This window comes from Bacillus rossius, chromosome 2 (assembly GCF_032445375.1).
Source record: "Bacillus rossius redtenbacheri isolate Brsri chromosome 2, Brsri_v3, whole genome shotgun sequence".
In the NCBI taxonomy this organism is placed as follows: Eukaryota; Metazoa; Arthropoda; class Insecta; order Phasmatodea; family Bacillidae; genus Bacillus; species Bacillus rossius.
In genome coordinates, this window is record NC_086331.1 from 99,884,163 (window position 1) to 99,908,811 (window position 24,649).

At 49.7% G+C, this 24,649-nt stretch overlaps 1 protein-coding gene across 1 annotated transcript; it reads left to right on the forward strand.

The window, feature by feature from the left end:
• The first annotated feature begins 12,154 nt into the window (after positions 1–12,154).
• LOC134528935 (uncharacterized protein K02A2.6-like) lies at positions 12,155–13,138 on the forward strand. The gene has a single exon (XM_063362603.1). It carries the CDS (start codon positions 12,155–12,157, stop codon positions 13,136–13,138), a length of 984 nt encoding a protein of 327 aa, XP_063218673.1.
• The last annotated feature ends 11,511 nt before the right edge of the window (positions 13,139–24,649 follow it).

A 24,649-nucleotide genomic window follows, 5' to 3' on the forward strand; every position in this document is an offset into this window, starting at 1 on the left:
AGGGACAAGATCTAAATGCTATTTGAAGATTCTGGACTCACTCAGAAGTCAGGTTGTTAGGTCGATTTATTGTTACTCTCTTAGATAACTTCAAATCAGTTGAAGAGTATTATGAATGAAATAACTCCAACAGCCCAATGCCTACGTGATATTAAGTTTGAGATATCTGATGAATGGGTTGGGACTTTATGGCTAGCAAGTCTTCCGAAAGAGTACAAACCCATGATAATGGCCTTGAAGAGCTAAGGAATACCAATTACAGCTGATGCCATTAAAATCAAATTGATACAGTAAGTAAAATCTAATTCAAGCCAAGTTCAAACATCAAATATCGATACAGCACTCTACAGTAATCGATCATCATGGAACAACAAACAAAACAAACCCCATGCAGCACCTCGCAAATGCTACAACTACAACCGGATGGGACATTTTGCTGCAAATTGTCAAGTCAAGTTAAAAGGGAATGAAAGAACGCGGGATAGCGATTTCGACTATAAAACCAACAATGCATTTTTAGCATGTATGCTAACAAACATGGAAAACAGTGAAAAAATTCGTATGCATCAGTGCATTTATCAAAAAATAATTTAGGCAATAATGTGACTGAATCTAAGCTAAAAATCCTAATGGCAAACAACAATCCTATAATGACGGAATAGTTGTCAATTTATAAGACCAGCCTCATAACAGACCACTAAGTGTATCATGCTCCAGAAATCCCAACCAACCTACTCTCAGTGAGTAAAACCACAAGCAAAGTAATACTGTGATTTTTCATAAAAAAAATGGTGGTAAAATACATAACTCAAATGATGAACTGAAAGCCTCGGCATCATTGAAAAATGGCATTTATCAGTTAGAAACAGTGCAGTCTCCATGTGTTGATAAGGGTGTATGCTGTCACTTGTGGTGAAGATCTATGGTACAGCAGGTTAAGTCATTTAAACAGAAAAGATAAGAACTTGTTAAGAATAATGGCCGATGGAGTGCAGAACCTGCAGACAAGTAAGGCCCCATGCGAAGTTTGTGTAAAGGCAGACAATCTCATTTTTCATTTAAACAAAGCATCTTTAGAGCTAAGCAACCTTTGGAACTAACACATACACAATGTGGTCCCATGGAGACAGAATCTATTGGAGGCAGTAAGTACTTTTTTTCCCCTGATAGACGATTATTCTCGGTACACAAGTATGTATTTCTTTAGGTAAAAGGATCAGGTCTGTTATTTGTTCAAAGAATACTGTGCACTTGGTGAAAACCAGAAAGGTCACAATATTAAAATGTTACACTCAGATAATGGGACAGAGTTCGTAAACAGTAAATTCTGCAGTTTCCTGATAATGAAAGGCATTAAACACCAATCACACCGTCAGAGCATGGGGTCGCAGACCATCCTAATCGGAAAATTGTTGAAAAGGCACATTGCTTATTACAAGATGCAGGACTGCCAAAAATGTATTGGGCCAAAGCTATAGTGACTTCTGTCCATCTCAACAGATACCCGATGAAAGCCATTGAAGGAAAGACACCATTAGAAGCTTGGTACTCAAGGAAGCCCAAGCTCTGTTACCTCAGGATCTTCGGTTGTGAAGCCATGGCCCAAATTCCTAGAGAAAAGAGAAAAAATGGGACCCGAAATCTGAGACTGATATTCATTGGTTATTGTGATAACATGAAAGGTAATCACCTAATAAATCAAATGAATAAACAAGTTACTATCAGCACATTGTATTCTTGGAGGAAAATATGCTCAACGAAATGCCAGCAATGGTGAGAGGTGGTGAGTCCACCTCACAAACTGTTGGTGATAATGAACAACTTATCTCTCAATAACCAGAATATAAGCACTACAGGGAAATCAATGACTTCGATGCAGATTCAGACAAAGGGTCCTCCAAGGGGTGCATGGGAAATGACCTTGAAAATATCTCCAGTCCTCAACAGTTTGACATCGTTCGGGCCTGCGGCTTTTTTAAGCCCGATATGCCACCACCTAACCAAACCCCACCGCTAGGGCTTAGGACGTGTTTGAATAGCGCGCCACAGACGTCAAGAGGGCGCTGTAGCGGCAGTGCGCCACACACTTTAACTGGTGATAAACATTGTAATTCTTATTTTTGCTATTTTCCCCCCAGTGGTGTGTGACGGCAGGTCGGCCGGGAGTGTTTTATGTACTTTAATAATTCATATTTAGTAAGAGGGTAAACAATTGAAAGACGTACCGAACATGCACGAGGCGAACCGAAGTCCGCCGAAGCCTGACTGGTTAACATTAATAATAATTTGTTGTAATTTTAGTTAATAGTTTTCATCATGCATTAAGTGTAATCAAATTATTAAGAGTATTTCATATCTTACCTGTAGCTTCCTGTGGCACATAATCGTATAACGGTAATTGGTTCGGCGCGAAGACGTCATGTTAGACGAGACCTGAGCTCGCCCTAATCCTTCGCCAGCACCCTTGGGACCTCACCGCTTGTCTGCACTGCTGAGTAGTTCTGTTTAATTTTTAATCGTCATAAATCTTTTCGTACATTAGTCCTCGGGGCTTCTCTCGGTCGGGGGGACTGTTTAAGTAATTGTATAAGTAACCACTATGGTTCTTTTACCGCGAATTAACTAATTGTATAGTGTGACCACGTGGTCAGGTCGCACCTCATGTGAACCGATTCGTGCCGCGGGCGTTGTGTAATATAATCAAAGGTGTAGGCAAAATAGAAACTTAATAAACCAGGGTGTACAATTTTATTTGAATTTGTTTATTTCAACAACCTGAGTGTGACGGCGCGTGGGATGCCTCAAGAGCCCACTGCGTAGGCGAAGAGCGTGCCCGACGCTGAGAGCGGGCCAGTGGCGAGTACCTACTAGGATTGGCTTTAGGGGGGTTAAAATCACGCCGCACATGGGCGACTCCACGGCCCTGAAAAAGAGACTCTTCCGGGTCCGTGCCCCTTACCATAGGACATGCATCGACGCGAACCCCCGCTTAGTATAAGCAGTGGTGCCCACAAGGGGGGGGGGGGTAACGACGCAGACTGCTTCATTAAATTTTCAGGGGGGGGGGGGGTTAAAAGACGAGAAAAATGTATATATTATTTACATAATTATAGCTTCTAATGTGAAAATACGTTTCTGGTGCTTTGATAATTGAAAGGGATCTTGTAAATCAAATTGGCAACCCCGCACTTTCCTCAACAAAAGCAGTTTGGCATCTGTTGGTTCAGGATGGAAATATTACCTGATATGACCAAAATTATTATTAGAAAATCAGTTTTAATTAATGCAAAATGTGAAAAAATATAATACTAAAAAAGTATAATATTATAAAATAATTGAGTAAATCATTGAGAAAATGGCATAAAAAATTCGGGGGGGGGGGGGGCATCATTAGGTTAGGGGGGTGAGTCATAGTGTTTGGGGGGGGGGGCACCTCTGGTATAAGGAATGTTAGGCCCCGGGCCATGTCAAGTTAAAGAAGATCTCATTGCACCCCAAGGTGTAAAGCTGTCGATCCACATTTTGTGATTTACTTCATTGCAAAAAACCCACCCCTCTCACCAAAAGAAGCTTTGCCAAGTCCACATGCTGCAAAGTGGAGGGAAGCAATCGATGAAGAACTATCTTCATTTGTTAGTAATGAAACTTATGAGTGGGTAGACTTACCAGAATGTGCAAAGTCTCTCAAATCAAAATGGGTGTTCAAAATTAAAAATCCATACTTCAAAGAACCTAAATACAAGGCTACACTAGTAGTCAAGAGTTGTGGACAGAAGCTCGGTGATTAAACATGCTTCACTAATATACCTACCTCTTTGCACTGGCAGTAAGGGAAGACCTTGAGATAGTGTATATGGATGTGAAAACTGCTTATTTATATGGCCACTTAGATGAAGTCATACACGTGCAACCTCCAGAAGAGCTCGAGAGATGGCCTCCTGGCAAGGTTGGGCAGCTCAAAAAGGCTATGAATGGACTTAAAGAAAGCGGAAGGTGCTGGAATATTTGTCTAAACAAAGTACTTACAGAGATGGGGCCAAGACAGTTCAAAGCAAATCCTTGTGTCTACTTTGAACATACAGTAGAGCACGCTGTATCCGGAATGGTCGGGACTTAGACTATTCCGGATAGTAGAAAATTCCGGAAAGTAGAAATTCACTATAAAAAATTGCTCCCGAAGTTTGTGAACATCCTGTAGCTGTAGATGAGGACGGCAAGGGGGGTGGGGGTAGGGTGATGACAGCTACATCCGGTGGTGTGACCTTGCCATGGGCACGCTTATCAGACCTTGCCTAGAAGCACGCTACAGCTACATGATTGTACCATGATGTCCGCGCGAAGCAAGCAGACGTAGGCGAGACGTTTGACATTCAATTAATTGTGTTACAATTACGTAATTTACATACAGTTTGTACAGTGATTTGATGTATCCACATGTTGCATAAATAAAATATAAAATAATAACACATGGTACAGTTAGGTACGGTACATTACAAATAAAAAAACACTTACCATGACTCACTGTAGGCTACACATGTCCCGCGAATAAAAAATAATGTCCTAGAACTTAGATAAACTGCATTGAAATAATCACTGTATACGGCCCCACTTGTCTGTGTGTAAGAAACATTGTATAACAGTTGCATTAATTTAAATTTAAAAAGCTAAACAACAAATTACCTAAATCGTCACACATTGTGAAAGACAGGAGAAGTTAAAGTTAATCACTGTCACTGTCACTCTGAACATAACTGTTTACGTTTGTGCCACTGGTGCCAGGTGTTGGATCGCCAATGTTCTCACTCGTAGTTGAAGCAGGTGTGGAAACAGGAGCTTTTTTGAACATGTCACTAATGCGTTGTTGCCGCACACGTTTGTGCTTCTCTTCAGTCAGCTGTTTTTGAAGCATATACAAATGCATAATTTGCTGGTCGTTGATATAACTTCGTTGCTCTAGGCCAGCTATTAATCGTTCAATGTGGTGAAGGCACTCATCTTGCGAGATTTTCTCTTGTGGTTCATCTTCATCGCTACTGCTTTCATTGTTTCCGTCGTCTTTGTTACACTTAACAGAGTCTAATATCTCCTTATCTGAAAAGTGATGCACAACGGGAACATTATCATCAACACAAAACCATTCCACAATGTTTTGTTCTTGCAATTGTAAGTCTTCTAGTTCTGGATTTGTTATGTTCTTGGCATACTCCAGCAGTTCGTTCAGGTTTTTTTGTTCAAAACCTTTGAAGTCGGCTTCATTTCCCTTGTCATGAACCTCGTCACGATAAACCAAAGTCGGCCACAATTTAAACCATGCCTTGTGAAATGTTGACGCAGGCATACCTTCCCATGCACGAGCTAGTGACCATATGACATCCTTTATGGTGCATTCCTTTTTAATTTCTGAGATCGTTTTGCCGCCATTCAGATCAGATAAAAAGTGCTTCATGAACTCCGTGTGATAGCGACATTTTAGGGAGCGTAATATTCCCTGATCTTGCGTTTGGATTAGTGCAGTGCAGTTAGGGGGCAGATACATGACAGAAACATTATCCCTGTCTAGTGTTTCAGCTGCAGGATGCGTGGAGCAGTTGTCTAGCACAAGGACAATCTTGCAGTGTGGATCTAAGCCTATCTTGTTACAGTGTTGCCGGCTCTGGCGCACAAAACTGTCAAACCATTCTGTGGTTATTGCAGATGTTATCCACGCGGTTTTTGTAGCTCGGTATTCAACGGGTAACACTTTAACACCTTTTAGCGCCCTTGGGCGCAAGCTTTTGCCAATTACAAGTAGCTTCAGCTTGTGGGTACCGGCAGCATTTGAACAACCAAGCACGGTCAATCTGTCTTTAGAATCTTTCATCCCGCTGTGAGGATTATCTGCAGTGCACAGCGTGCTTCGAGGCATACAATGCCAGTACAAAGCAGTCTCGTCCGCATTGTAAACTTGGTCTGCTGTTAAGTTGTTGTCCACCACATATTCTGCGAACTCAACAACAAACTTTTCCGCCGCCGCTGTATCTGCAGAAAGCTTTTCACCGCTAACGTTGAAAAAAGAAATTCCATGGCGTTTTTTGAATTTATGAAGCCACCCTAACGAATAGTCACAATCGTATGTTAGATTCAGTTCGGCATGAAACATTTTTGCCTGTTCTATCAGCATCTGTCCAGAAATGCTAACACCTTCACTTCGCCGCAAACGAAACCATTGATAAAGAGCATTATCAAGGTCGCTACATTTACTACCCTGCATTGTTTTTCTGTTTTCAATTTCTCTCTTCGTATCACTGTCCGAATAAAATTTACACAGTTCATTCTATTGTTTCTTTATGTCGTAAATCGTCGAAATGCCGAAATCATACGATTGGCTGAGATTTTTAACAGAAGTCCCAGCATCTAGTTTCTTGAGAATCTCAACCTTTTCTTTAATGGTAAGAACTTTTTTCCTTCGTTTACTACTCTTTTCCTCATCACCAGGAAGTTTATGTTTTGAAAAAATCACGTGTCTGCAGGAACGTACATACTATCGATCGCGCACCACAAGCAAGACTGACATTGAACGCACACAATACACCACTCCCCCTCCCCTAAAACGCGTTATCACGGCGCGCTTACGTGTAGGCAGGGCCACTGCCGCCAATTCCTGATATGCGCTCGACGCCCGTGCACTGCAGTCGCGAGACCGAAAGCCTTGGCTTCCATCATAACTCGCTGAGTGTTTATAAAATCAAGTGCACCCTGACTGACTAGACGGTGCGTGAACTGCGCAAACAATCGGTATTTACTTCTGCGGGAATAATATATATTAATATATATTATAATTCATTTAAAAATATATATATTTTTTTAAATTTTGTAAGTTTTTTTTAACTCTCGGAAAACATCCGGATAGTAGAAATTCCGGTAAGTAGAATTACGGATACAGGATGCTCTACTGTACTAACAAAGGTACCTTTATATGTGCCGTATACATTGACGAACTTATAATCTTCACGAATGAACCGTAAATTCAGAGGCAAGTTCAAAGGAAATTAGAATCGGAATTCGACATGAAAAACCTGACGTCGGCCCAAGTGTCTTCCCTGCTCATAAAGTCCGTTATGCTGCGCCAACCCCTAATCCTGCCCTGCCTCGTGCAGTGATTGTGTGTTGTGTGAAACATATTGTATATTCAAGAACGTGTCATTTTTATTATTTGTATATATTATATTTTTTTCGTGAACTTTTGTTATTATAATTATATGTCTTTCTAAAGTATAATGTTAATTGCTGTAACCGGGCGACGAAGCCGAGGCCAACACCCGGAATCACTCCGAGCGCTGCACGTGTCGCGAAGTGGGGGGGATGACGGGCGGAGAGGCAGAGACGCGGCAGGAGGGGGCAGTATTCATCTGGCGGCCGAGGAAGGCGGTCGCACGGCGAGACGAGTGCGGCAGCGAGATGTGAGCCAGAACTGGTGAGACTGGATCCGGGCGATCGGGGCTTTCACGTTCACGGGCGTTACGCTATCGGTCGTCATTGTAACTAATTTAATCGTAAATAAGTATTTTCTTGGTTTTGTTGAGGCGGGACATTGCGCACATCGGCGGACACCGGTGTGCCGCAACGGGACGGACTTCACGTCGCGGGCGACGGCGTTCCAACTTAATTGGTTTCTCACTATCATAGGGAAGGGGCAGAGACCGTTCATCATTCGTATAAAGAACCAGGGGGTGCAGTCCGCACTTGGCGCCTGTCCAACCCCAAACACGTGCAGCCGAGCCTCACTCAGCAGAGGGATGGGTGTTGTGCCGCGGATTGCCCATGTACCTAGATTGCGCGAAGGGCTCAATAAATACTTGTGGTCAAACTGTCGAAACATCATTGTAGATCGGATAGTGTTAATTTCCCCCGCCACGAGGCCTGAACCCCCCACTACGCAACCCGCATCACGGGGGTGATATCCGGGGCTACGAAAAGTGTCGCCCAACTTGTGTGACCAATTTCTTAAGAAATTCATGCTGAACATTTTCATGAACTTTTTATTAACTTTTGAGCAGACCGGGCTGAGACGCGGCGTGGCAGGGCTGAGCGTGGGAGACGCAGCTGCGTGCGGAAGCCGGCGCGACAGGCCGGCGCGACAGGGCTGCGCGGCGAGATAGCAGCGGATCGAGTTGCGACACGTCCCACGGTGCTGGCGCGTAAGAGGAGCCGGGCGGCGACACCGAGAAGATAGCGACGGGAAGATAGCGGATGTCGACGGGACAGATAATGTCGACAAAGTGCGAGTGGTGTGACTTACTGCGTCGGGACAATAACGCCGCGGTGACGACACAGAGGAATTGTGTGCCTGTCTGTGGACCCGGGAAGTGAAGTAGGACACAGACTAGTGTGACAGGGACAGTAGCGGTGAACTAACGCATGCGCAGAACAGGGGCAGCAGCAAAATGGACGAACAAGCGATGACTAGTGCGGGCGTGACGAGCAAGGAGGGGAATGTGGCAGACAGTGAAGGAGGGGTAGCAGTGACGGCCGGACGTAACGAGTGTCCCGTGGTGCTGCGGGTGGCGGAAAGGTCGACTCCGCTGCCGGAGTTCACGGGAGAAGTGCACGAAAATACGCGAGCATTTATTCAGATGTGCCGGGAAGCACTGAGAGACGTACCGCGGAACACCTGGGCAACTAGAGTAAGCGGACAACTGCGAGGGCGGGCCTTACTGTGGTGGACTGAAACAGGCGATTTCCTAGCAGACTGGGACGAATTCGAACGAACATTCGAGCACCGTTTCGACGGACATCTCGCGCGGGCACAGTGCCAACAGTCACTACACTGCGAAGTGCAAGGCCGGGATGAAAGTGTCGAGGCATTCATACATAAGAAGGCACGGTTGCATCGCCGACTGAACTCAAATGTACCCGTGAAACAAATCATTCCCGTCATCAGCGAATTAGTGTTACCAGAACTGAGAGCATTTTTGAGGGGAGTGGCGGACAGGGATCTAATAGACTTTGTGGAAATAGCTTGGGGAGTGGAGCAAGATATCTGTAGACTCAGAAGTGTGCACGCATCGCAGGGACAGGGCAGCGGGGTACACAGACAGGAGCGGTCGGAGACCGAAGAGGCACTGGCAGTGGTGCCATATGCATCCGCGTCGACAACGGACATGCGGCGACAAAGCATACCAGCACCGCCCATCTCAGAGAGGCAGGAGTCGAGGCGTCAGGACAGAGGGGGAGACGGCGGGATACCACCACGTTGCCTGTACTGCCGCAATGTAGAGTATCATTGGCACACCGAGTGTCCGACCAAGGCCAGACTGTGGGAGAAGATGGCGAGAGAAGGACGTCAACCGGGAAACGGACAGTAGGGGACAGTGACGCAGTCGGACACTGCCCCCTAGAGACCGGACCTTCCGACGCACTCAGAATACCATCGCTGTAGAGGGACGTCACAGCAACGCCACCCAGCTTAGCCGCACAAGCAAGGACGAGCGAATCAACACCAGCACGGCGGGAACCACGGCCAATGCGGAGCCATAACGGACGTCGGACGCGGACACCGGTAACGCCCCCCACCTGGGGCACGAGGTGTCCCGCGGCAACATCGACTCCGAGAGGAACACCGGTGACAACCCACATCCACATCGAGACGGCTGACCCAGACGTCGCACGTCCAGATGCTGCGGGAGGCGCGACTGCCGACGCGGGGCCGGACACCGCACTGGCCCGGCTGGGACAGCTGGGGGACGGCTCGGCACATCTGCTGCGGGTACCTGTCTGCCTGGATGGGTGGACCATCCACGCCCTGGTGGACACGGCGGCGAGCCAAACGTTCGTCGCTGCCCGCCTGGTGCCGGACGCCCAGCTGCTGCCCGGGGAGGACGTCATCCAGCTGGCCACGGAGGGAGTAGACGCGCTCACGTCTGGGCGCGTGCAGGTAACCATCGCCGTACGAGACAAGCTTAGTCAGACCACCGCATTGGCGATCCCAGGCTTGCGCGAGGACCTGATCCTGGGGCTGCCCTGGTTGATCCTGGAGAACGCAGCGATCGACATCGGCGATGGTAAGCTGCACGTGGGCCGGCAAGGGCGACGTACTCTGTACGCTGTCGGACCACCACGACCACCCCCGACGCCCCCATCCATAGGTCTGGCAGGGATACGCAACGAGGTGCCGCCCGAGTACATGTGCATGTTCGAGGAGGTGTTGGAGCAGCAGCCGCAGGTGTTTGCAGAGGCGGACCTCGTGCGGCGCATGACGTACGCAGAACACAAGATCCCGACTCGGCCCCATGCCCCTATTTTTGTGAAACCGTTTGAGTTTGGTCCAGGTGAGCGGCGGGTCATACAGGAACAAATTAAGGACATGTTACATACGGGAGTCATAGAACCTAGCGAGTCCCCGTACAATAGCACCATTGTCATGGCAAAGAAAAAAGACAGCTCACTAAGATTTTGTGTAAACTTTAAGCCTATTAATTCTGTGACGGTTCCTGCCCCGCCGCCGCTAATTAACATAGCTAATGCCCTGGCTGGCCTGGGGAGGGCAAAGATTTTCACTTCACTTGACCTAAAGTCTGGGTATTGGCAGGTGCCGGTCTGCCCGGAGTACCGCCCCAAGACGGCGTTCACCACTCCCGACGGCCGCAGATTCCATTTCTGCGCCATGCCGTTCGGGCTAATGGATGCTCCTGCGATGTTTCAGGCCATGATGGTCCGCGTCCTGGACAGATTTGTTGGCGACTTCGTCACAGCCTACCTGGACGATGTGATTATCTGGTCTGACATGTGGGAGGAGCACGCACAACATTTGTCTCTGGTCTTAGAGCGGCTGGCCAGACATGGATTAACCTACAATCCACGTAAGTGCCATGTCGGGGCGGCAGAGCTGCAGTTTCTGGGGCACCTTGTCAGTGCGGACAGGTGCCGGCCACTGCCCGAACACTTGGACCTGATTGCGACAAAACCAGTACCCAAGACACGGAAACAACTGCAGAAGCTCATGGGGCTACTGAATTGGCTCAGGTCATTCATCCCAGACTTCGCCACCGTGACAGCACCGATGACTGACCTACTATCACCTAAGACAAAGTACCAGTGGACGGAGGCGGCGGACCGCGCGCTGACCGCGGTTAAGGGTCTGTTCCGCGACTGTCGTACTTTGGCGAGACTGACCCCGGACGAGCCCCTGTACCTGCAGACTGACGCCAGTCAAGTGGGTATGGGGGCCATACTGTACCAAGTCGGGCCCGACAACGAGCGCCGCGTGATTGAGTACGCGAGCGCGAAGTTCGGCCCGGCCGCGCAGACGTACGATGTCAACGAGCAGGAATGCTTGGCCGTGGTGTGGGCGGTTGGCCGCTACCGGCACCATCTGGAAGGACGTAAATTCACCCTGCGCACTGACAACCAGTGCTTGAAGTGGTTCAATACCATGCAAGGACGTAAGTACAAGTTTGCGCGTTGGGCCATAACACTGCAGAATTATGACTTCCAGGTGAAGCATGTCCCGGGAAAAGCAAACCAGCTGGCCGAAGAGCTCTCCCGACACCCGGACACGACAGTAGAATACGAGGACGAGGGCAGTTGGGACTACCTGGTACCACCAGAGGGCAGGCGACACGACACCGCGGACGTCAACGCACCCGCAGTACTGTACACGACAGCACAGCCCGTGCCGGAGGCGAATCCGGGGCTGGTGGACACTCTGCATGATGTGGTGCAGGACGTAAAACAGACCCAGGTAGGGGACGCAGACACACTGACGATGAGGGATTAATGTAAGGCGGAGTTCTCGCAGTTTCAGCGGTGCATGGACGGAGTCGTGCAGACCCGGAGTCCAGGGGCCATGGGGACCTGGTGCACATATGTACCAGAGGGGGCACGAGCCGCTGTGCTCACGTTATTTCACGATCACAGTTTAGCTGGACACCCTGGGGCTGACCAGACTATAGAGGGGGTACGTAGGACATTCCATTGGCCGGGGGTGACGCGTGATGTCCGTGATTACGTTCGCCGGTGCCAGACATGTCAACAAAGCAAAGCACGGTGGTCAGACGGCGAGGAGCAGCAGCGACCACGCCGCCCACAGCAGCCGTTCTAGACGGTAGCACTGGACATCATAGGACCGTATCCCCGGACAGCCAAGGGGAAACGGTTCCTGGTTGTCGTGACTGACATGTTCACGCGCTGGGTGGAGGCGTACCCAGTGTCCAACGTAAGGTCGGGTACACTGGTGGCGTCGTTGGAGGGGGAGGTGTTCCCCCAGTTTGGCTATCCGGCTGTGCTGTTGAGTGACAACAGGGGACAGTTCAGAGGTGCCCGCTGGCGGGAGGCATGCAGGAAGTGGGGGGTCAAGCACCACACGACCCCCATGTACTATCCCCGCGCCAACCCAACCGAGAGACGGAACCAGGAGTTCAAGGCTCAACTCCGTCTCCAGTTGGGAAACGATCACACGAAGTGGGACATACATATCCCTAACTTGCTTTATTATCTGAGACGTCAGACCAACGCCGCTACCGGGTACTCACCCGCGGAGCTGGTCCAGGGCCAGAACTTGGCCCTGCCGAGCGTGTGCCGGGTGGCTGCCGCGGCGACGGAGGGGGAGATGGGGGAGGCCCTCAGGATAGAGTTGTCCGTCATGCAGGACCAGGCACGTCAGCGCCAAGAGGCGTACGTCCAAAAGACGACGCCGGTGGCGGGACGTCCTTCCCCGCCGCTGGAACCCGGTGACATGGTGCATGTGCGGCAGCACCATCTGTCGTCCAAGGCTAAGAATTTCAATGTGGGGCTGGCTCCTAAATGGTCAGAGCCAAGGCAGGTCATCCGCAAGTTCGGGCCCACGTCGTACCTGGTACGGACGCCGAGCGGACAACCTGCAAAGATACACAGGGACGACCTTCGGCGGGCGGGAGGAGACCAGGCGGAGTCTGAGACGACAGAGGTGAAAGGGGGGTCATCGGGGAACAGGAGGCTGGCGCGGTCTATGGACCTGGAGGAGGAAACGCCCCATATGAATGTGCGGGGAAGTTTTGGCCAGGGGAGACGCGGGGTGCAGAGGGACGTGGATGTAGTCACACGAGAGCCAGGAGCAAGCTTTTGCCGCGCGGACAGAGGACACGAGTTCCGGGAGGGAACCGGACAGGAGCCCGCTGGCTAGCGGGGAAGGGATAGCGTGAAGGGGCAGGGCCAAAGGCAGGCATCCCTGCATCACGGTAAAGCGGAGCAGGTGGCGTGTCTTAAGGGGCAGGAAGGGGAACACGACATAGGGCGGGCACGGGAACTGACAGGTGAGGAGTGTGAGGAGATTGAGATTACGGAAGTGGAGGAGGGGGACATGGTAGTGTGGCCATCCAGCCACGAGCTGGCGGGTACTGAGCAGGAGGGCACCATCACGGAGCCAGAAGCAGACAGCGAGGGCCATGAGTCGTTAGGGGACTGGTACAGCCCTATCTGGCCAGTGGACGTCAGCCTGGCTACCTCCAGTTTCACGGTCTCTGTTACGAAGCCGGAGTCGGAAGGGGAGGGGTCGGATGTGAGTGGGTCAGTTCAGGGGAGAAAGAACCCGCCATGCCGACGGCAGGTGCCGGTGCAGACAAGTTGTCCGGCGAGTCCTGATGAGGGGTCTCGCGACCACACGGAGGTACCGGTGGGTATCCTTGTAGACAGGTCGTGCGACGTGTCGGACGAAGCTGTCCAGGTGTCCACGATGTCAGGGGAGGAGACGGGCATGAGCAGGTCAGTCCAGGGGAGGAAGAACCCGCCACGCAGACGGCAGGCGCCAGTGCAAACGTGTTGTCCGGCGAGTCCTGATGAGGGGGCTCGCTACCACACGGAGGTACCGGTGGGTATCCTGGTAGACACGTCGTGCGCCGTTTCGGACGGAGCTGTCCAGGGGTCCACGATGTCAGGGGAGGGGCGGGGACCCACAGTCCAGGGGGAGGAGACAGAAAGACCCTCCCGAGCACGCAGGGCGCCGACCTACCTGACGGACTATGATTACCACCCACTACCTACACAGACAGCCACTCGTGACGAGACGCCACGTGTCAGCGTGATGAAACTGCTGCCCTGGTTCGCGCACAGGGGTAACACGGACAGGACATCCCTAGGGCGGTCAGCCGGCAAGCAGCACGTACCCGATTGTGTCTTGTAAATATGTTCATGGTAGAGGGGCGTTGGCCCATATAGCGGCCCGTTGAGGGGGGGGGCATTTGACGTCGACCCAAGTGTCTCCCCTGCTCATAAAGTCCATTATGCTGCGCCAACCCCTAATCCTCCCCTGCCTCGTGCAGTGAATCTGTGTTGTGTGATACATATTCTATATTCAAGAACGTGTCATTTTTATTATTTGTATATATTATAATTTTTTTGTGAACTTTTGTTATTATAATTATATGTCTTTCTAAAGTATAATGTTAATTGCTGTAACCGGGCGACGAAGCCGAGGCCAACACCCGGAATCACTCCGAGCGCTGCACGTGTCGCGAAGTGGGGGGGATGACGGGCGGAGATGCAGAGACGCGGCAGGAGGGGGCAGTAGTCATCTGGCGGCCGAGGAAGGCGGTCGCACGGCGAGACGAGTGCGGCAGCGAGACGTGAGCCAGAACTGGTGAGACTGGATCCGGGCGATCGGGGCTTTCACGTTCACGGGCGTTACGCTATCGGTCGTCATTGTAACTAATTTAATCGTTAATAAGTATTTTCTTGGTTTTGTTGAGGCGGGACATTGCGCGCATCGGCGGACACGTGCGTGCCGCAACGGGACGGACTTCACATCGCGGGCGACGGCGTTCCAACTTAATTGGTTTCTCACTATCATAGGGAAGGGGCAGAGACCGTTCATCATTCGTATAAAGAACCAGGGGGTGCAGTCCGCACTTGGCGCCTACCCAACCCCAAACACGTGCAGCCGAGCCTCACTTCGCGGAGGTACGGGTGTTGTGCCGTGGATTGCCCATGTACCTTGATTGCGCGAAGGGCTCAATAAATACTTGTGATCAAACTGTCGAAACATCATTGTAGCTCGGATAGTGTTAATTTCCCCTGCCACAAGGCCTGAACCCCCCCGAGAATACTACGCAACCCGCATCACGGGGGTGATATCCGGGGCTACGACAAACCTTGGTCCGATAGAAAATTGTCTAAGTATGAAAATCAACAGGGACGAATAAAACTGACAAATCATTGACCAGAGGAACTATATAGACAGCGTGCTTCATTAGTTTGGCATGTTGGACTGCAATCCTGTCTGAACCTCAATAGACCTTTGCAAACTGGAACAGAACATGATAGTGAGAATGTGAATTATGGTAGGACAGTCCGATACCAGAAAGCTATTGGCAGACTCCTGTACATGTGCTGTTGATTGTTTAGGTTTCTTTAACAACCACCCACAAAAAACCATTGGCTTGCTGTCAAGAGGGAGTTCAGATACCTGAAAGGGACTATACAGTCTTAAAATTAGTGTTAAGACGTCGTCCAGGCCTGCGGCCCCTTTGAGCCCGATATGCCACCGCCCAACCACCGTCTCTGTTCAAACCTCCCGCTCGTGCGTGTGTGTGTGTGTGTGTTTCTAGCCCGGCAAGAGGGCGCTTAGATGCAGTGCGCCGCACCCCTAATATATATTAATAAACACTGTAATCCTTTTTTCTTTCCGCCCCAAAACAGGGTAACGATGGCTATGCATGTGAGTGTCTTTTAATTAACGAGTTTATGATGTTTTGTTATTTAATAAGTGAAAGCACGAACAAGGACGCTCCCTAGCGGGCGACGGAGGAACTAGCATGCAACTCATTTGAACCATGTTTTATTCTTATAAGTAATTATTACAGACGGTCTGGACATGGAAGTAATTTAATGATTTTTGTAAAAGGATTTATGTATTTTCTAATAGTAACCCGGGGCACGCTACAGCTAAGTTGTAACGGTAATTGTGTTCGGCGCGAAGGGCGCCATGTTGCCACCCGCAAGCCATGAGCTCATCCCAGTCTCCTTCTACAGCCAGCCGAGAGCGGATGTCTCTGCAGACACCCCGAGGACATCACCGTTGGTTCACCGAGTAGTAATTCTGTAAATTAATTTATTCAAATCGCTTTCTTTTCATCCTCGAGGCCTCTCTCGGTCGGAGAGACTGCTTGAATAATAATTGTTCACTCTTCGGAGTTTTTATCTCATCGGCGTATTAAGTAACGGCTTGAGGCGGCCACGTGCGTGGTTCGCCTCTTCACATAATCTGATTCGTGCCTCGGGCGTTTTATAGTTGTATCAATGGAGGATCGCTTAAAGACGTGTACTGTGAGTAGAATAAAAACCAATTAACTGTGTTACGTGTTTTATGTTCGGGGGAGCCACGTGGGTCCCTAACCTGGTCAGCGGCGTGTGGGACGCCCTGAGAGCTCACTGCGGTAATTAGAAGCGTGCCCGACACTGATAGCGGGTTAGTTAGGGACAGGAGCTGCTTAAAACATCAGGAGGGCTAATATCTCGCCGCACACGGGCCACGTAACGCCCTGAGTTAGAGTCTTTCAGCCGGGTCCACGTGCCCACTCACGTGGTGGCGCCCATAAATTTCCACCGATATTCTCACCTCAACACCGGTACGCCCTGAAATGGCGCCCAATGTGGGGCGAGATATTGAACTTGTCGTGAATATCAGGCCCACACGAGTTAGCGCGTGTTAGGCGGTTGTGCACCGGAGCGCGAGAGATAACGGGACCGAGCGGCCACGTGACCAGCCGAGCGCGCGCGCTTCCGAGAATTCGCAACGAGCAGCCAGGTGGCTGCATTCCTCACCAAAACAACACACTCAGAGCGCAGTAAGTTACCGCAGTACTGATGTGGACGGAGATATTCGTGAGTAGTTCGTGAGAATGTGAACGTGAGGACTGTTCGTGTAAAGAGTACCACGTGGGTAAATATGTACGCAGACGAGTGTATCGGGTATTACTTCCCCTGCCCGAGTTGGGACTTACATGGCAGGACCGCCGCCGGATATGAGTGTGGCTACTGCACGGAATACCACATACACGGCGTGACGAAGTGCGGAGCTAGTTCGTGTCCCGGAGGTAGTAGCAAGGGATACCGCTGCCAGGAATGTGCCGGCCTGTGGCATCGTGGCTGTATCGGCGAACGTGAATGGACAATACTGCGCAAGTATTTTACCTTTATGTGCGCACGATTTACCGCCTTCCTAGCCACCCAGGCGCAGTACGAGGCAGAAACGCCGGAAAATTCTCCACGACACGCCTCGACACTTCCCGCAACGCCGACGCCGCTCACGCCGACGCCAACCACGCCAAAAAAGACGCTGCTCGACTCGCCGACGCATCACATGTCAAGGACGCCGCCCGTTGCCAGAACGTCACCGCAGCACCAAGCCGACTCCTCATGCACGATGCCGACGCCAGCACCACGAAGGTACATCCTGACGTCACCTGCACCGTCACGTGTTACGTTACCGACGCCTACTGCCCTGACAAAGACGCCTGTCGTCCTGACGCCCACGCCCGTCGTCCAGATGCCGAAACCCGTCGTCCCGTCGTCCCGACGCCGACAATTCCGCTCCCGCCACCTCCTGTCCTGGAGCCGCCAACCCCGGCTCCTCTCGTCGACCTGACGTCTCCCGACACTGGTCCAAACGCCTCATCGCCAGCAAGACCTCGTTTCGCCGACCTGACGCCACTCATCCCGACTGTGATGACGCTTGACTCGCCGAAGCCAACCGAGCGACGCACGACGACCGTCCCGCCGCAGTCTGCGACGCCGTCCAGCACCCGCCTCGTGTCGGAGACACCTCCCGACGCCGGAATGACCTCGCCACCGCACCGAACCGCCGTCCCGACGCCACCAAGGTCATTTCCGGCGAAACCCGCATCGTCTCCGTCACACGACTCGCCACGGACGCCACCAGCCTCAACGCCGACGCTTCGTCTCACATTGTCGCCACCACCTGGCTTCGACGTCATCATGCCGTCGTCACCGCCACCCGAGTGCGCAGTCGCAAACGGGACTCTTTGCGACACGATGTCCAGGGCCCTGACGCCGAGACGCCTGAGCGCTGCCCCGCCACCTGGATTCGCCCCTCTGTGCCCACCCGGATTTGCTCCTCTGGGCCCGCCTGGCTTCAAAGCACAGCCGGTTGTACCTGCCCGAGTGAGACAGACGCGCGCGACGCCGATGCTGACGCCGCCTACATGCCCACCTGACGCGATGCCAGGAACGACCGAGACGCCACGACGCCCGATTCCGACGCCGATCGCCGCAATACCGGAACACCGGTCAAGTGCCCTGCCGCGCGAGACGTCACCCAAATGTCTCAAGTTGGCAACATTGGGACGCCGCACCGTGAAGAGTCGCCTGAGCTCCCTGCATCCGCCTGTCGCGATGCAGGTCGACGCCACGATGCCTGGACGCCCGACCGTCCCACCACCGAAGTGACACCACCCGAACTTCGACACCTGTCACCCGTCTGTCACGACGGGCCGCGAAGCGCCCGCCTGTCGGCGAGGCTAAGCCGGGCCGTGCCGAGCGCCGCCCGCGCTTGCTGCCCGCCTGCCACGAGCCGCCTGACCTTGGTCGCCGCCGCCCCTGCCGGCCGGCGCCCTGGCCACCGCCGCACCGCTACACGCAGCAGCCGCAGCAGCCGCCGCAGCCGCAGCAGACACAGATTTGGGGCTCGGGACAACTAGTGGGTCTCCACCCACAAGGTTAGTCAGCCAGCGCCCATTCTGCCCATGTGTATTGTCCTTCATAGTGTAAATATTGCTCGGCCGCCATCATGTAAACATTGTTCGTCCGCCATCGTGTAAACATTGCTTGGCCGCCATCATGTAAACATTGTTCGTCTGCCATCGTGTAAACATTGCTCGCCCTTCCATCATGTAATATTTGCTGCCCGTCTTCATGTCAGCATTGTCCGTCCTTCATGTCAACATTGCCACCTGCCCGCACAAACGTAAACATCAACATTGCCACATGGGAGTGCGCGACGTAAACAGTACAGGCAACGCCCCCCATCCATCTGTCAAACGGCGCTGTCATATCGGCCTACTTTCGCAGGGGGGCAATTGACGTCGTCCGGGCCTGCGGCCCCTTTGAACCCAATATGCCACCGCCCAACCACCGTCTCTGTTCAAACCTCCCGCTCGTGCGTGCGTGTGTGCGTGTGTTTCTAGCCCGGCAAGAGGGCGCTTAGATGCAGTGCGCCGCACCCCTAATATATATTAATAATCATTGCAATCCTTTTTTCTTTCCGCCCCAAAACAGGGTAACGATGGCTATGCATGTGAGTGTCTTTTAATTAATGAGTTAATGATGTTTTGTTATTTAATAAGTGAAAGCACGAACAAGGACGCTCCCTAGCGGGCGACGGAGGAATTAGCATGCAACTCATTTGAACCATGTTTTATTCTTATAAGTAATTATTACAGACGGTCTGGACATGGAAGTAATTTAATGATTTTTGTAAAAGGATTTATGTATTTTCTAATAGTAACCCGGGGCACGCTACAGCTAAGTTGTAACGGTAATTGTGTTCGGCGCAAAGGGCGCCATGTTGCCACCTGCAAGCCATGAGCTCATCCCAGTCTCCTTCTACAGCCAGCCGAGAGCGGACGTCTCTGCAGACACCCTGAGGACATCACCGTTGGTTCACCGAGTAGTAATTCTGTAAATTAATTTATTCAAATCGCTTTCTTTTCATCCTCTCGGTCGGAGAGAATGCTTAAGTAATAATTGTTCACTCTTCGGAGTTTTTATCTCATCGGCGTATTAAGTAACGGCTTGAGGCGGCCACGTGCGTGGTTCGCCTCTTCACATAATCTGGTTCGTGCCTCGGGCGTTTTATAGTTGTATCAACGGAGGATCATGTAAAGACGTGTAACGTGAGTAGAATAAAAACTAATTAACTGTGTTACGTGTTTTGTGTTCGGGGGGGCCACGTGGGTCCCTAACCTAGTCAGCGGCATGTGGGACGCCCTGAGAGCCCACTGCGGTAATTAGAAGCGTGTCTGACACTGAGAGCGGGCTTAGTTAGGGACAGGAGCTGCGTAAAACATCAGGAGGGCTAATATCTCGCCGCACACGGGCCATGTAACGCCCTGAGTTAGAGTCTTTCAGCCGGGTCCACGTGCCCACTCACGTGGTGGCGCCCATAAATTTCCACCGATATTCTCACCTCAACACGGGTACGCCCTCAGATAAAAAAGGGAATTATGAGTTACTTAGCTGCAGCATGAAGTTCATGTGTGAACTGATTTTATGGGCTACTAAGAGGCAAAGAACGGTTGCCTTGAGCACAGTCGAAGCTGAATACATGGGCTCCACTTCACTGTTCAGGAAGTTTTGTGGTTTAGAACATTGTGTGGTGAACTGCAACCCTAACATGAATGCAATCCATTCATTGTGTATTGCGACAACAAAGGGGCAATACATCTATCTAAAAATAATGTAACCAGCCAAAGATCCTAACATATAGATACAGGCATCATTTTGTTAGGGAGAATGTCCAAGACAAAACTTTTGATGTTAATTATTTATCAACAGATGACATCAGATATCTTAAAGCCCCTAACCAGCAAAAAACATTACCACTTCATCAATATGATAGGTCTTAAATGATGTCTTGTTTTTGCCAAAGCTTGTTTATTATTTGCTTGTTCCTATATTGTGTTTTTTAATGTCATGAATTGAAAGTTTTTTTTGGTACCTACTTTCAAACAATTTAAGGGGAAGTGTTGATTTGTAAATTGTTTAAACCTTAACTTGACTCTAGTGGTGTATCCCCGATCTTTTTTTCCCCCTGTATCCGGTTAGTGTGTGTATGTTATGGCCATTGCCATTTGTGTAATGTTTATCATGTGTAGTGAAAGACAATTAGTACACATTGACCATTGCATTATTATCTAAACTGCATATACCCAAAACAATATAGGCCTTGTTATATCTTTATTATATGACGTTGTAGTCACTGTTACAAAATACATCAATATGACACCATCTTACATCATGCACTTTCTAACTGTCATGGGTGCCAACTACCACACCCATAACACCTCCCCCTTTTTCATCACCTCAGGTTTCCTTATACATGTTACATGTTACCCTTCATACATTTGTTTCACTTTGACCCTCCTACCACTCCTGGTCACGTAATGGTCTTTGCTTCTGCTGTCTGGCAAGTCCCTACCGTTGTTTCTTCCTGGATCATCACTTGTTACCCTCTCACTGTCATTATTAAATCCCTTAAAACCTTCTATGTCTGTATCAGTACTTCTTCTTCCACCTTGCACTGTAGGACTTGTTTGACCTCCTTCATCAATTTCTTGGTATGGCACCCAATCTATCTGTCTGTTTCCTCTGAACCGTGAAGGGCGCAAATGACACGTGTTTCTTCGGACCACTCTGCCACTCCTGTCTTTCCTGATGAGGTATGACCGTGGTTCACGGCTTTGTGAGATAACTACAGCTGGCTCCCAGACACTGTCACTTTCTATCTTCGTGACTACCCGCTCGCCTTCCTGAAATTTGACGTCTTTCTTCTGAGCTGACCTGTTGTAGTACTGCTTGAACTTAGCCTGCCTGGCTTGCAAGGCTTCATAGATCCCCTCTTGAACAACTGGTTGCAACATGGCTGTGGTTATGGGCATGGTGGTTCTAACACATCTACTGAATAAGATTTGTGCTGGAGATGCCTGCAGCCCAGTGATAGGGGTGTTATTATACTCACGCAGGAGGTCCCTGTGGTCAGTACCTTCTGATTTGCTCTTGCGTAGGATCTGTTTACTGATTCCCACAGCTTTTTCTGCCATCCCATTGCTTCGATGGTAGTGTGGACTACAAGTAGTTAGTGTGATGCCATATTTTTTGTAATACTGCTGGCACTCATAAGATGTGAAGGGTACATTATCTGAAATGAGGACTCTGGGAAACCCATGAACATTAAAGACATCTTGCATTGCATTTATGGTGCATGCAGAAGATTTTTCAGCCAATGGTCGAATATCAATCCAGTGGGAATAGTAATCAATCAGTATTAGGAAAGCCTTCCCGGCTACTTCAAGGATATCTGTACCGACTTGGAAATATGGCAGTTTAGGAACTTCATGTGGTATAAGAGGTTCCCTGCACTTAGCCCTCCTAAAGTTTTCACATGTCCCGCACCTTGACACATGTTCCTCTATATCTTTCGCCATTCGGGGCCAATAGAATAATTGCCGTGCTCTAGCCTTAGTTTTCTCAACTGCCGAATGCCCTTCATGCACCAGGTGCAGGACATATTGCCGCAATGTATGGGGTGCCACAATTTTGTGTCCAAGGAATATTATTCCATCTTCTATGTGTAGGTTATCTTGAACCTTGTAGTATCCACCATATTTCCCTAGCATCTTACTGGTATGGGGCCAGCCCTCCTGGTGCATTTTGGCCACCTTACAAAGGATGGAATCCTGCTTAGTTTCTCTTTGAAACATCACTTTCCTACTGTCACTCATTGGTAAATGTGCACTCAACGAATGTACCACCTCCAACATTTCAGGATCATGTTCAGTCTCCAGGAGTGGCATTCTCGACATTGTATCAGCCAAGTGCAGATCTTTTCCTGGTACATAGTACACCTTCAGTGAGTACTTAAGGAGTTTGAGCCTGAGGCGCTGTAGTCTAGGGGAACCTATCTTCCCTATGTTTTTGTTCATAACTGCCACCAATGGCTTGTGGTCTGTTTGAACATTTACCGTCCGACCATAAACAAAGTCATGAAACTTTGTTGCTGCAAAGTATATGGCTAGAAGTTCCTTTTCTGATTGAGAGTAGTTCTTTTCACTGTCTGATAGGCTTCTTGAAGCAGTTGTGACAAGCTGAAGGTTACCGGAACTGGATTGTTGCAACAAACAGCACCCTAGCCCATACTGTGATGCATCACACTGTAAGGTGATTTCTTTCTCTGGGTCAAATAATGCAAGGACAGGTGCATCAGCGACTTTCTGCTTCAGCTCATCAAATACTTTCTGATGTAAGGGTAGCCACTGCCAATCGACTCCCCCTTTAAGTAGTTCGTATAGGGGTGATGTAAGTGTTGCCATTTGCGGTAAGAAACTACGAACGTAATTGAACATCCCCAGTATTTGTTGAAATTCCTTTTTGTTTGAGGGTGTTCTTAAATTAATTAGTGTCCTCGCTCTCTCTGGATCTACTTTCATACCTGCTGCAGAGAAAACATGGCCAATGTACTTAACTTCCATAGCTTTGTACTGAAGTTTATCCACATTAAATTTTATATTTCGAGCCCTAGCCCTTTCCACCACTCGTTGAACAGCTTCATCATGTTCTACCTCGGTGTTTCCCATACATAGTAGATCATCAAAGTATATTACTGTGTTAGGTATGTCTGCAAAATTACTTTCAACTAGATGTTGAAAAAGTTCTGGTGCACTGGCTATTCCATAAGGTAGTCGCAGATATCGGTAGATCCCAAATGGGCTGGAAAAGCAACATTTCAGTGATGCCTCCTCCCCTAATTCAATTTGATGAAAACCTTCCCGTAGATCAAATACAGAGAAGTATTTTTTCCCTGCCAGCTGCTCACTGATGTCACTGAGTTTGGGAAACATGTGATAATGTCGTTTGATTTGTTTATTTAGGTCCGTTGGATCAAGGCACACTCTAAGCTTACCATTGGGTTTTTCAGTGACAACTAGGTTGCTTACCCATGCCCTGGCATCAACCTCGTCAACCTTTTGAATAACCCCCTTTGTCTCTAGTCTATCAAGTTCAGCTTTGAGTGCCCCTCTCAAGGCCTGAGGTACTCGTCTAGGAGGGCAACATACAGGATCAGCTCCTACTTTAGTAATGATTTTACCTTCTTGAGGTAAGCAACCCAGGCCATGAAACACATCTTCATTTTGTCGCACAAAACTGTCTTTCGCCGTCCTGTTGTCAACAGAGTGCACCCGCTGCACTAAGTTCAGTTGTATGCATCCTGGTAACCCGAGCAATGGCACGACATCCAAGTCCACTACCATAAAGTCTATATAAGCTTCAGCTCTCGTAGCTTGGCAGTTCAAGGTTACTTTACCCACAGGTGTGATAACACCATCCAAAGTCTTTAATTTCACGTTCGTAGGCTCAACCCTAAACTGCTTGTCCACTTTTTTAAAAACCTGAAGTAGAAGTACACTAACCTGTGCGCCGGTGTCTAGCTTCACCATCATTTTTACGCCTTCAATGTTTACTTTTTCTTGCCACTCATTGGGGTAGGAAGCACTACTGCTGTCTCTGTGGCTTTTTATGCGACCCCTAATATCAACAGGACATACACTGACACTATCACAATAAAGACTCTCTTGCGAGCTGGACAATTCAACTCGCTCCACAACTTGTACCTTACAAACTCTACATGACCTTGCAAAGTGATTCAGGACTCCGCATTTAGCACATTTATTTCCAAATGCTGGGCATGCTTTGGGTCCGTGCACTGACTGGCATCGCCTGCACTGAAATTCTCCCCTTGTTTCCCCATCCTTCACCGGCCTCTGACGCTGTGCACTTGAGCTTTTACTAACCGCACTAATTAAAACAGTGTCAGACTCACTATCACCATTCTTGCTGTGTATTAGATGTGCTTGTTGCTTGCTCTGCTCACACACTCTGCAATGTGCTGCCGCTTTTTCCAATG